General features: G+C 39.3%; 1 protein-coding gene across 5 annotated transcripts in view; it reads left to right on the top strand.

Moving 5' to 3' along the window:
- Positions 1 to 14,603, top strand: part of NCOA7 (nuclear receptor coactivator 7) — a 138,157-nt gene that overhangs the window by 49,866 nt on the left and 73,688 nt on the right. For 4 of the 5 annotated variants that reach the window (XM_046675664.1, XM_046675665.1, XM_046675662.1 and 1 more), the window contains exon 3: positions 13,737 to 13,957. In XM_046675664.1, the coding sequence (XP_046531620.1) occupies positions 13,737 to 13,957 (221 nt within the window). Of the gene's footprint in view, positions 1 to 9,729; positions 9,786 to 13,736; positions 13,958 to 14,603 lie in introns of those variants that run through there. The other variant, XM_046675666.1, reaches the window with a different exon arrangement.

Here is a 14,603-nt window from a genome sequence, read left to right as displayed (position 1 = left end):
TGGTGGGGAAATTGTTAGGTCTCAGGGTAGTTGTCCCTCTAAAAGCAACCCATATTATTCTTTAACTTAGTAGATTAAAGTTGAGTGAATTTTGATTCCTGTCATTGTACGGGTGTAGAATAATCTCACTTGAGATATTGGTCCCTTTTAATATGTGACATGGTCAGATTCGGATCAATTTGTGAAATTTGACATGGGTAAGTCAACTTATAATTAGCCTGCTTTATCATTCCAGAACTGAAGTTTGTTCATTTTCTTGTTTTTTCATTTGTTCCTTCATGCCCCACCTTATTCTACAAAGATTTGAGGCACCTTATAAAAACTCCATATATGTAACCCGTATATAACCAGCCTAGTTTTGGTCCAGTCCCAGCATTAAGTTACATTCAAAGAAATAAGTGTGACAGAGAAAACACTTTAAAATAATTCAAATATTTACTTCACTTCTCAGAAAACATCCAAGAGGGGTGCATTACATATAACAGAACTTTAAAAAAATCCTCTTTCCCCATCCCTGACCTTCTACGTGGCTGTCAGCTATTTTCCCAAACTCTCTCCTTGAAACCCACACAGAAGCTCTCCCCAAATCCACTCATCCACTGATGTCCTTACCTTTCCTCCTCTTTCCCACTTCTTTTTTAGGTACCTTTTCTTCTATTTCCTCTCTCACTATATGTCCTTTTCTACTTCTCTCCTCCTCCTAATTCGTTTCTCACATTTGTGTTAATAAGCCCAGAACCAGAGAAATGAAAAAAAGCTGAGACTCAAACCCAGAGTTTCCCTTAGGAGGCAGCACAAGGAATGAAGCTGAGACTATCCATGTGTTAATATCTTTCTCTTTGTTGCCCTTAAAAAATTATAAAATATGAATTAAAACTTGAAAGTCTAGGCCAGGGAATGAAATTGGACACTAAACGGCATGATTTTAGTTGTGTAGTTAACTCAGAACTGCTTCCATAGTCAGTGTTATAAAGAGCACATACTAGTTCCCCAGGTGACAAAGCCCTTCCTAGCCCTTGTAGCCTTCATGACCTGTATAAAAGGAGCACTAAAAAATGTAGTGTTCATGTCCTTAACAACATCCATAAATGCCGTTTCTTGCAGCAAAGGTACAAAGAGAGGACATGTTGCCAGTCTATGACTCAGTAAGGAGAGTCTGCCATGGGCCAACACAATATGGTGCAAGACTGCGGCTTTCTGATGACCTGAATTGACCCAAGAATAAAACTTTATGCTGTCTGGAGCAAAAAATGCAAACAATGACCTTAGGGACCAAGGTGGTGATGTAAATAAGTAATGATAAGTGGTAATTGCCAGCCTCAGGCATCGTATGCTGTAGGGAGGCAAGAGACTGGCGGCTGGAGAGCACGTGCCCTTGTGTAGGAGGAAGGCTGCTCTTGCTCTGCTTGCCATGACCAGTACTGTTATGTCTTCTCATTCTTCAAGTTGAGCCTGAAATCCAGATTTTCCTCTGAAATGTCCCCATTTTAAATGCTTATCGTTTAGTCATTTGTATTTTTAAAAAGTACTTGTAGGCCAAGCAGAACATGCCAGCAGGCTTTCAGTCATCCATCTCTGCTCCGAGGAAAGGGTAGACTGCGTGTTTTTATGCAAGTCTTTATCAGTCTCCCTTCCATCTTCTTTGCTGTGCTCAAGATTGGTTCCCTGGCAAAGTATAGCATGTGATATTTTCTGATTCTCCAACACCAATGGGATGTGCAAACATTCAATCCAATTCAGATACTAACTGCCCTGAGTTAGTGTCAGACTCCACAGGTCTAAGGGCTAAGTCCCTCAAGACTGCCCTCGCTTCAGGTGCCAGTTGTATGTCCCAGATTCCCAGTTAACCCATACTTCTGTTGGACTTAGTTTCAAATTTGGGAGCTCCCATGATCCCTCCTCAGGTCTGATAATTCACTAGAACAACTCACAGGACTCAGGAAAACACTTTGCTCGGGCTTACCAGTTTATTATAAAAGAACAGCCCAATGGAAGAGATGCTTAGGGCAAAGTATGGGGGTGAGGGTGTGTAGAGCTTCCATGCCCTTGCTGGGTGTGCCACCCTTCTAGTACCTCAATCTGTTCACCAACAGAAGCTCTCTGAACCCTGTCACTTAAGGGTTTTTATGGAGGTCTCATTGTATAGGCATGATTAAGTAAATCATTGGCCATTGGTGATTGAACTCAATCTCTAGCCCCTCACATCTCCCTAGAGGTCTGGGAGTGGATCTGAAAGTTCCAAGCTTCTAATCAAGGCTTGGTGTTTCTGGTGACGGCCCCCTATTCTGAAGCTATCTAGGCCCCACCCCACATACAACAGGAGTGATCTCATCAGTAATTAGAAGATAATCACTCAGGAGATTCCAAGTGTTTTAGGAGCCCTGTCCCAGGAACCTGGGAGGGACTAAGACCAAATATTTATTTTTTATTGTACCACAGATGTTGTTTTTGGTTGGTTAAGAGCGAATGAGTATTCTTGAGAGGAGACCACTGATGAGGCTTTTTGATAAGCCCAACCCAGACTGCCTGTGGTCGGATGGTCATTGCCCTGGAGAAGGACTCTCAGAAATATGAAAGCAAGAACAGACTTTTTCTTCAAAAATCTATTTTTTGTTCGCTCTTACACATGAATGAATTACCCTGGTGGTCTACACTAATTTTAGAAGGGAAAAATTTCAAAGTAGGTATTACTAGTCTCCCACCCCTGGAATCCTATTTTTGAGCAATGTCATTTCCCAAGGATATGGCCAGTATATATCAATTGGAAAAAAACACCTCTCAGAAATTGAATGCACATATTGGGTGTAAACCAACTAAATTGAGAGTATCTGCCAAAATAATTTTTAAAATATTATACCTGATATTACATTATTCTTTCTGGAAGTATCTTTAAGAACAAGATGAGTTATGAGGCCACTTCTAGCTTATGACATTGAAATAACATTTTCATAAAACAGGAAGTATATATGTGTGTCTAAAATTGTTCAAAAGCAGCTAAAAATTATTAGAATATATTTTAAAAGTTGGAAGGAGGAAAAGAAGTTGAATTAGAGCCTGTTAGAATTTTACGCTGCTCAATTGTTTTCTGTTAGCAGGCCGTTTCTGCTGATCATAAATGTTATGTTTCCCTCAGTAGGCTTACAGGAGAGCACAAATTTATATACTAAACTGATTATTTTCAGGACTACAGTTTTTACCTTTACTTTCCTCCATGTTTCTACAGTTTAAGCAGTTAATAGGGAATTAAGTTAAAAACTGAGAACAAATTCCTAACATCATTGTATTTCTGCTTGAAAAATTTCAAGGTAGCTATGCTTTAATTAATTGCTTATTTTGCTGAAATTGCTTCAAGAAATTAAAATTTTGCTGTGTCTCTGGAAGAATTGTGTTCCTGAAATATATTGCTGTTATACTGAAACATGTATGTCATTGAAATATATCCCAGTGCTGTTCTGTAAGAGTCGTTGGGGAGTTGGGGTGGTATGATTCATTTTGAGTAAAAAATATTTTCAAAAAATTAATTGACCAAAAAAAAGATTTCTGGACACACTAAGGAGCTCTAATAAAGGAAAAAAGTATTTAGAAGACTTCCTTAGCTTTGCAAGTGATCATATACAGTGGATAACTGGTTTCAGTGACTATCGAAGTGATGAGACATGAAAATGAGATTTAACTCCCTAGAAATCCTACCCGTTAAAATTTTCCTTCCGAGATCTCCACCTCCAAGAGGCTGTTTTAAAGTCACCCAACATAAAATGGAAGCTCATGTCTGTAATATTTCCATTGCATCTTGAGATTTCAGGATAGTCCTGAATAAACGTTTCGGTTTTTCTTTAGAAATATGTGCTTAGTGCCAGTCACTGCCAGCGGTGAAGTTTTTCAAGTAACATAGGTAATACGTGGTGTTGACCTAATCATGATTTGGCCAAGGGAAACTAAGACCCTATGATGATATAATGCTCAGTTTACAATTTATATAGCACAAACACAAATTTAGCCAGTGTGATATTCTGAATAATTACCCCCAAAGATACCTAGGTCCTATTGCTTGGAATTGTGAATGTCACCTTATATGGCAAAAGAGACCCTGAAGATTGATTAAGTTAAGGATCTTAGATAGGGAGATATCCTGGATTATCTGCGTGGGCTTCTAAATGCAATCTCAGTGTCCATGTAAAAAGGAGGCAGAAAGAGATTTGACTACAGAGAAGGCAGTTTGACGTTGAAGCCAGAAGCTGGACACTATGCTGCTGGCCTGGAAGATGGAGGAGGAGACCGCAAGGAGCGCAGCTCTGGAAAGCTGGAAAGACTTGGTGGGAGCCTCTGCCAAGGGTGCTGGCCTGCAGCTGACTTCGGACTTCTGACCTCCAGATCTGTAAGCGAATCAATGTGTGTTATTTTAAGCCACCAAGTTTGTGGTAATTGTTACAGCAGCCACAGGGGGCTAGTATAGCCAATTAGTTAAATTGTGTTAAGTTAAATCAACCACATGCACAAGACCACCGTAAAGCAGAAAGCAATAGAAAAACTTCCAAATACTTTGTCATTTCTTAACGTTTCTATTTGCGGGTTTTGATTAACTTCCGTGTTGCCATGTTTCACAGCTTATTCTTGATTGATAAGCAGTAAAATTCCTGATATTTAAATACCGTATTTACAGAACTTTACTGATTACGCTTAACCCGGTTCTCTGAGCACCTGGAGCAAATTCCTTTTTCTGGTTCCCTCCCTCAGGTGGTAGCTGAGGTGGGGATCCCCGTTGTCGGTGACCTTCATTTCCATTGACTTCCCTAAGGCTGTGACACTGCATCTGACCTCTAGAAAAGGGAACCAGATTCCCACACCGGCAATCTATATATGCAACAAAAGCCTGTCTTGTGTCGTGAACACAAGGCAAACATTCTACACAGTAAACATCCGTTTTGTGGCAGTGCCATTGTCATCCTAGTACTGGGGGGAGCACATAAGTTTCTCTGAAATGTCCCTTGTGAACCCACCCCAAGGCTCCTCTGAAAGGGTGACAATTTGCATCCATTCCTGGCACCTGCCCTTTGATTACCAGAGTTCTCTCAGGTCTGCTGACCCCAGAACTATTTTAATAGCACAAAGAAACCCTAAGAAAGGGAAATGTTTTTGGTTTGTTCCTGATTGGCATTCTATTTAGTGGTCATTATTAGAATGCTATTGTTTCTTGAAGCCAAAGGAAATTCCATTGTCTGTGTGTGTGTGTGTGTGTGTTTGTGTTTGTGTTCACCTGTGTGGATATATTGCTAGTTATTGAACTCAGAGCCAAAGGATCTCTTTTTCTAACTGTATTTGGAACCACAGTATTTCCATTTTACCTGATGAATTTTGAGGGAGGACTCTCATTATCAAAATTAGACAAAAGTGAAAAAAAGAACACACATCTCAAAGGGTGGCACTAGAATCAGGGTCTTCTACAGATTTTTCCAGGGATAACGTCTAAACTTTTTGGTTTTATTTGATCATAGTTTCAAGAGAGAATTTTCATCATTACTTTTTTTTTTTTTTAATTATTTTTCTCCTTCTGGCCTAAAGTTTGATTTTATTTGGCATATATCACAATTGGGAATTTGCAGTGAAATCTGAAAACTGATCTTCCTTTTACGAACACACAAAGTGAAACGGAGCACCAGAAGTGATGTTCTTCTAAACATAATAAATAGCTTTGTGCTAGTAACTAAATTCATAGCAGAGTTAAATGAAATTAATGTTTATGCAGTGAGAAAAAGTGTACCCATAGTTATAATGATATCTAGGATTATATCTATCTAGATTAGACGTATCTAGAATTTAATCTTCTTATTGTGTTCTGCTCCTTCAACTGTTCCTTCCTTTTCTTGGACCCTGTGAAATCCCTAAGTAACGATGATGCTGTAGCACAAAAGAGCAGTGACTTCTGGCCATTGGCTCTTACTGCAAACCAGGGACATGTTGTGTTTAATAGTAAAAGTAAATTTTCTGTATGCTATCTAGTTTAATCATCACCAAAAAATCACTGGAGGCCCTCTTTCTACTTCAGCGACTGGGAAGCTGAGGCTTAGACTTAGTAACTTGCCCAAGGACACACAGCTCAGATGGACCAAATGGGGATTCAGACACAGATGTCTCTGGCCCACGAGCCAAGCTCCTTGCTTGGCAGCACCCCATTTCCCTGAGTCTGGAAATGGCAAGAGTCAGGTTTAGGCAACCAGGAACCAGCCTGAACTCGGAAGGTCAGAACAGGACAATGACAAGGTTGCAGTGAAACCGCCAAGAACAAGAACCAAGAGAGGGTCCCCTGAGGGCGACAGGCCAGCTCTGCATGGTGGAGAAAGGAGAGGTACCATGATGCAGGAATTCACTGAGATAGGGGACGCAGGAGGGAGAAGAAACCGCTGGGCCAGATTTAGCAAAATATTGCCATAGGTGCAAGTATTTAATTTTTACAATTTTTTTAGCCTTATAATTACAAAAGTAGTATATGCTTCGGGCCGGCCGTGTGGCGCAGCAGTTAAGTGTGCACATTCCACTTCTTGGTGGCCTGGGGTTCACTGGTTCAGATCCTGGGTGCGGACATGGCACTGCTTGGCAAAAACCATGCTGTGGTAGGCATCCCACATATAAGGTAGAGGAAGATGGGCATGGATGTTACCTCAGGGCCAGTCTTCCTCAGCAAAAAGAACAGGATTGGCAGTAGTTAGCTCAGGGCTGACCTTCCTCAAAAAAAAGAAAAAAAAAAAGTAGTAAATGCTTGCTGTACAAAAAGTTCAACACCTAATTATATAAACGTAAAGTCAAAGTTGGCCCTCTTCTCTCGCCTTCCCTGTTGACCAACTGTTTTCCCATACCTATATGTCTAAACCTATGTACATATATATCTAAAGAGAATAGTTGTTAGCTTGGAAGGGTTTTGCTTTATTTTTTGTTTTATTCCACAAAAATAGGGTCATATTATACTGTTCTATAACTTTTTTAGTGAAATAATATTACATCTGCATCTTTTATATTAGTGCTCTTTATCTACAGAGGGAATTTGAGCAGAAATATTTGTATTAAAACTGGGGGTGGGTGAGGGGCTGGCCCCATGGCCGAGTGGTTAAGTTCGTGCGCTCCACTGCAGGTGGCCCAGTGTTTCGTTGGTTTGAATCCTGGGTGCGGACATGGCACTGCTCATCAAACCATGCTGAGGCAGCGTCCCACATGCCACAACTAGAAGGACCCATAACGAAGAATATACAACTGTGTACCGGGGGGCTTTGGGAAGAAAAAGGAAAAAAATAAAATCTTTTAAAAAAAAAAAAAAACTGGGGGTGGGTGAAATGGATGAAAGTAGTCAAAAGATACAGACTTCCAGTTACAAAATAAATAAGTTCTGGGGATGTACTGTACAGCCTGGGGACTATAGTTAATAATACTGTGTTGCATATTTGAAAATTATTAAGAGAGTAGATCTTAGAAGTTCTCATCACAAAAACAAATTTTGTAACTGCATGGAGTTGGATATTAAGTAGACAGCCTGGGGATCATTTCACAATATATGCAAACATTGAATCGTTACGTTGTATGCCTGAAGCTAATGTAGTATGTCAGTATATCTCAAAAAAAAAAAAATTCCACAGGGCTGTCACATGTGGTTTTGGAGGTCAGGAGTTGGACCTGACCTGCTTGAATATCTCCAGTGACGAGGAGTTCACTACTTCGTGAGCAGCCAGTTGCATTATTGGATTGCTGTGTGAGAAAGTTATATTAAACTAAGGTTTATTATTCCATGACTGCCTCTCATTCGGTAATCTGTTCTCTGAAATTCCATAGACCAGATCTTATCCTCTCTTCACCTGTAACTGGATAATGTGAGACACCAAGGGGTGTGCTTAAGGAAATTAAGAAACAAGGAAACAAACAAAGGAAGATTATAGTGTCCTCATGGCTGGTCAGTTTTGACATTTTCTACTTTTCTTCATGGAACTATTAGCTCCAAATTGTAGAGCAGTGCTTTTCTTTTCTTTTCTTTTTTTTTTTTGTTTACATCTTTTGTATAAGAATGATGTTTCTGTCTTGGACTCTGGACTTTCCCAGGGCTGGATGCTCCGTGGTGGAAGGGAAATGTCCTCAGATATGAGGGAGCACAGGGAAGTGCAGGTTCTGGGAAGGGTTAGTTTGGATTTAAAAGTGGGGTTTTTTTGTTTTTTTTGTTTTAACCTCAAAACAGATTTAGCCCATTTCCTAATCTCAGCCAAGTGTAAACTGTGAGAGCCAGACAGGACCTTGGAAATCATGTCAGCCTCTTGCGTTTGTGTACCTTAGAAGTCCGGGAGAGTTTATCGTATTTCCAAAGAAGGTCACAGCTGATTACACAGGGAGCCAAGCCCAGAACCTAAACCTTTCCTTTCTGTGAGCGTGTTCTCCGTGAAGCCCCCTACACTGCCAGGCGGTTTTCCCCCAAATTGTTCATAAAATTTGCAAAGTCCAGTGGATTTTCTTTTAAAGTCAAGTTATATACATACAGTGGAACCTTTTTAGGAGAAAACCTGGGAGGCCCTGTGGCCATTGGCTCAAACCCAGCTTTATGAATTCCTGCTCCACAGCTTAACTGTGCCCTGTGACCTTGGGGAATGGCCCTAATTTTCTCAGCGTTCCTTTTCTTATCTGTAACACGAGATAAGATCGCCTACCCTGTTGTGAGGACAGCATAATATTTGTGAAGTACATAGCATGTGCCTGGTTCATTAGTCAACTCGACAGTGGTTGCTGTTAGAAGAAAACTCTTTCAAACTTTTCATAATAGTCTTTTTCAAGAAGTAAAACTTGGGACCTGCCCAATAGTGTAGTGGTTAAGTTCATGTTCTCCACCTCGGCAGCCCAGGATTTGTGGGTTCAGATCCCAGGTGCAGACCTGCACACCGCTCATCAAACCATGCTGTGGCAGCATTCCACATACAAAATAGAGGCTGATTCGCACAGAGTTTCTCTCAGGGCCAATCTTCCTCACCAAAAAAAAAAAGGGGGAGGGGGGAATTCAGTCTTTTAAATTTGACACTATGTAAATGTTTGATCATTCTTATAGTAGAAAAGAGACTTCAAAGACACAACATTTTTTTTGACTAGCTATTAATACATGATATAAAATCCAAAAGGTACAAAAGAGAACACAAAGAAAAGTAATTTTTCTTACCCTCTCATTCCCCCTAGTTACTTTCTTTTGCTGCGAAATCACTTTACCAATTTTTTGTGTACCCTTGTAGACATATTCTATGCATCTACTCAGTAAGCTTTAAATATGAAATGATTTCTAGCTTCACCCTTCCCTCTAGTCTCTTGCTAATAGGCTTACTGTTGAGTGAGTGGCTCTAGGTCAGTGCTCTCCAGTACTTTCTGTGACGATAGAAGCGTTCTATATGTGTGTTGTCCAGTGCAATACCCACGAGCACGAGTCTATCGAGCTTTTGAAGTGTGGCTCTTGCAACTGAAGAACTGATTGCCATGCTAGATATTTATGTCTATGGCACTTTTTACAGAAACATATAGACCTCAAATTATGGAATTAAGGAAAGAGTCATATTGAACCCCTAATATAATATTAAGTAAAGAAGTCTATAGTTTAATATATTTTTAATTATATGTGGCTAATATGTTTTCTTTTTAAGTCAAGTATCTAAATAGGATGAGAGTTTATTTTTCAGAACATGCTGCTCATCAGAGAAGGCTGTGAAATGGCATGTTTATAGGAGAGCAGATCTCAACCAAATCAGAACGTAGCCTCGTTTATCCAGTCACTCATTCAAGTAGGTATTGTGTACCTAAAGTGTACCATGCATGGGCCTGGGAGTACGGCATTTGACAAAACCTAGAGAAATCCCTGCCCTCATGAGGCTTTCCCTCTAGTGCTAGTGAAAGAAAGCCTCCGCTCATCATTTGGTCCCTTTTGTGTTGCGTTTCACTGGATGTCTGCAAGCAGCAGAGGAGAGGCCTCTGTGGAGACAAAGAAAGGAACTTGCTGGAGGCCCTGGCTCTGATTTCTCCCAGTCGCCTGTACTGACTTCTTTTAGTAAAGGAAAAAGCTTCAGAGGAAACAGTTTGCATTCAGCTACTAAAAATTGTTTCCTGAGCAGCATCACCTTCTTTCTATCTTCAGTCTGCTAACCCTGGATTGGAAAGTAGGGAAAAAATGAGGTATACATGTGTCCTATAAGTGCACCAGTTTTAACGTAAAAAAAGCCAAGAGATTCCAAAATAAGCCTTTTAATATTCCTTTACAGGAAGGTACAAAGAAACTCTGAATCATCATAGTGAGCCACATGGCCTCGTTCTTCTGCCCTTGGGGAAGGTCTGAATAGTGTAATTGCCCCTGTTTTCTGACTTTCACATTATCTCCCCAGACAGTGACTGCTTCTCAGTGTTAGCATTGCATTTAGGTGTTATTCTTTTTACTTTTCTGCATTTTCAAAATCTTCTAGTATGAACATGTATTATTTTCATAATAAAACAAAGAATAATAAATTATATTGTGAAAAATGGTACCGACAGAGAGATGATGAAAGCCTGAAATGATTCAGCGGGAGCAGAGATCAAGAAGAGAAGGTGAAATTGAGAGGGAGAGATTTATGGAGAGAACTGACAAGGCTTGGTTACAATGTGAGAGGAGATTGAATAATAAACACTTGTTTTATGTAAATTTGAGCTATTTTAAAGAAAGACAAATGTAGCATCACAAACTGAAGGTTTTTTTTTTTTTTTTACTTGTATTCATGGCAGTCAAATGTTAAATATTCTTCATTATTTCCAGTCACTTATCTGTTTAAGATGTTTTGCTAAGTACTTCCTTGGTCCACCATATAAATGTGTACATTTGGGGTCATCAAAAAACCTTAGCTGGGGCCGGCCAGTGGCTCAGCAGTTAACTTCACACGCCCAGCTTCAATGGCCTGGGCTTCGCCTGTTTGGATCCTGGGTGCAGACCTATGCATAGCTTATCAAGCCATGCTGTGGCAGGCATCCCACATATAAAATAGAGGAGGATGGGCACGGATATTAGCTCAGGGCCAGTCTTCCTCAGCAAAAAGAGGGGGAGTGGCAGCAGATATTGGCTCAAGGCTAATCTTCCTCAAAAAAAAAAAGAAACTTAGGTGAAATAAAGCAAGTTTATTTTCTTATATAACCTTTTGTTTTCAGTTTACCTTAATTTAATGATAACAAAACCCTATTGTGGGAATGTCTTTAAATGATAGATTCTGACTTGAAGAACAAAAGAGAAGACCTTAAAGATGAAAGCCCTAAAAAGGAATGTTTGAAGAGTATTAACTATACCACATTCATCAGACTGGCAGTTATTCCCCCTGAGAAAAGATGTTAAAAATATATTTCCATGCTTTGAAGGAAAGACTTTACAGTGGGCTTCCAGAACTCACATCTGATTTTCAGCCACAAGATCAGAATGCTCCACTCATATTGATAACCTCCAGAAAAACAAATTCTCATGAATACTATAGTCAAAACAAAAGATGTAGCTGATGGTAAAATTCGTGGAGTATTAAATTGTACCCCATTTTCTGTTAAACAAGTTTGGTGTTGCTATTTTCTAGCACTTTTTTCTGAAATAACAACTGTGTTTGGCTATATGTGTTGACAGTAATGGTCTGAGTAGCAAAGGGGGAAAATGAGTAAAACAATGTATCCTATTTTGTTCTTTCCACGTGTGAAAATCAGTCTAATGAGATGTCCCCAAACACTGCCGCCATTCATCAAAACATGTGCCCTAGATCTGAGTGAGTTTAATTATCATGGGGACCAGGAAATGAGGACATTTAAATCAACTTAAAGTGGAAAAATTCAAGTGATTAAGAAGCAACATATCTCAGGCTGCCCAGATCTAATTTTTGATGGCTCTTTTCTGTCCTCCTAGAAGGAATCATTTTTGGACGTGGGCAGTAAGGTTCATCTCAAGCATGTTTTTGATAAGCTGATTTATCGGAACAAGATCTGCACATCCACAGCCAGCCTTTCGGACACAGAGGTGGACCTCCCTAAGCAAAGAGCTGACCCCATGTGATATCTAGGTTACTGCATATTAATTTCAGCCTCATACAGTAATCTGGATCAAGAGAGAAACTGTTTTATTAAGAGCATTATCTGATTCGACTTTGCACAGAGCCACCCACTCTTCTACCAGAAAAAAAACCGTTTAAAATCTGAAGATAGAAAATAAACATGTGTTTACTGAAGATAATTTCTTTCATGAGTCTCCAATTTGGTTTGGTTTGTGGTTTTATTTATTTTGTTGCTTTTTTAGCAAGTAAACATAAAATGATAGCTAAACTGTGAGATGGGGAGTGTATTCATCTGTGATTTTTTCTTGTTGTCCTTTTCCCTAGGCCATATACTCATTTGTTAGCCAGTGAAAATCTAAGAACTTGGCTGCTCAGTGCTCAATGAATAACAGCCTAGTTGAAATATTTTGTTGGAATGTGGGATCTTTTTCTTAAAAGCTGAAGGTGTTATATATCTTACCATGCTTAGTCCTCATGTCATTATATGATTGTATTAGGGGATATTTTACTGTTTCTGCTTCTGTTTGTGTTAAATATGTTATATTATTATAATATATGTATTATGTTCTCTCCATCGATCCTGATAAAAGACCCTGTTAGATAGCTTAGCCTCAGTGAGGGACCTCTCCAGACTGTTAAATTGATTTGTCCAACGTCATAGAGCAAAGCAGCATGAAATTAAACCTTAGTCCCTGTATTATTTTACTGTTATATCATTTTTCTCCCCAAACATTCCCTATCCTTGTCCAACATCAAATTGTGTAGATGCTCAAGAGAGCAGAGGAAATAGACATGTGTAGGAGAGAGCTGCGTGTACCTAGCAGACTGCCCCATATTCTAGAGGCCGAGACCCTTCTTCTTTACATTCTGGGGAGGTAAAAACATTCTGGAGAAGGACTGGTAAGTACAGAGGGATACATCAGTTAATTAGAGTGATACATTAATTGCAAAATATTTTGAGTTATTGAATTTCAGTGAATTGTGATGAATTTTGTCCCTTACACATCTTTAACTGAGGAGTAAAGAATCGAACACATCAAATATGTTAACTATTAACTATCAGCTATTAGTAATCAAAATGATCACTATGTATTGTTATTATGGCATTTTCTATCTTAGGAAATGCAGCTCTTTCTTCAGGACAACTATCATATGTGTAAAGGAAAAGAATTACTTAGACCTGAACCAGTTCATACCTTGCCAAACCTTTAGACTCAGTGTGTGAGTCAATTAGAAAGGATGTATTTTCCACAAATGTGCTTGCTAATCAGTCCAAAGATACCATGGAAAACCAGAAACACACTCTCTCTCTTTTTTAAATGTAATACTCCAAACATGGCATTAGAGTAGGGTAGCTTTATATCTTGGTTAAAAATACTCCACATTTAATATCCTATAGAAGAATCCAGTTTCTCCTCAGGAGGCCTAGAGCGTTTCCCAATAATTTTCTGTGACATAAGTATTGAAGATATAAAACCAAGGAAAGACTACAGGTCTCCACATAAGAATTTTTAAGTAATTAGAAAAGGAAAAAAAAAATAACAGAAAGGTGTAATTAACGATAATTTAAGGAAAGTGTTTTCTGTATCAGTTAATTACTTTCTCAAAGCTCAACAGCATGAAACTCAGAATAATTCCTCCTAGCAAATCATTTCTCCAATGTTTTTCCTTTTTTTTCCTCATTCCTAGGTTGAAAAAGAAAAAACAAGCCAAACAAAATGTGGAGACAGCCTCAGCCATTGCTACAAGGACTCATACTGGAAAAGAAGATGCTACTACAGTCAGTTTAGAACAGGACAAGTGCAACATCGCTGTGGAAGAGGAATATATTACTGATGAGAAAAAAAAGAGAAAAAATAATCAGTTAAAGGAGATCAGGCGTACAGAACTCAAGAGATATTATAGTATTGGTGAGTATTGGTGGCAGTACTGCGGTATTTTCATTTTAAAAATCTTAGTAATTTTGAGAAGACTATAATTTGTAACCATAGTAACAGTTTATTAAGCAGCTACTGTGTGCCAATGGTCCTTGCTTTATGTACGCAACCTTGTGTAGAGGGACGGCAATGAAATAACATTGGTATGTCTTGTTTGACTTTGTGTTCCCAGCATCTAGTGCAGTTCCTAGTACAGAGTGTGTGCTAATAAATATTTATCAAATGACTGGTCACTTTCCCTCTATGAGAAATAGTTTTCTTAATGTATGTAGACATATCCATAAAAGTATTGATAGAAGTGCCTCTACATTTTGGCATCAGCTGGCAATAGAAAAGGGAGGAGACATGGCCTAGAGTCTATCAGTTGAAAAAAAGACAAGGGGCTGGCCCATTGGTGTAGTGGTTAAGTTTGTGTGCTCTGCTTCAGTGGCCTGAGGTTCGTGGGTTCACATCCCAGGGGCGAATTTATATGCCACTCATCAAGCCATGCTGTGGCAGCATCCCACATACAAAATAGAGGAAGATTTTGCAGATGTTACTCAGGGCCAAGCTTCCTCAAGCAAAAAGAGGAAGATTGGCAAAAGATGTTAGCTCAAGGCCAGTCTTGCTTACCAGAAAA

The sequence above is a fragment of the Equus quagga genome, chromosome 11, assembly GCF_021613505.1.
Source record: "Equus quagga isolate Etosha38 chromosome 11, UCLA_HA_Equagga_1.0, whole genome shotgun sequence".
Taxonomy (NCBI): domain Eukaryota; kingdom Metazoa; phylum Chordata; class Mammalia; order Perissodactyla; family Equidae; genus Equus; species Equus quagga.
The sequence above is the reverse complement of the archived record's forward strand: the minus strand, read 5'-3'. Positions and strand labels throughout refer to the sequence as shown.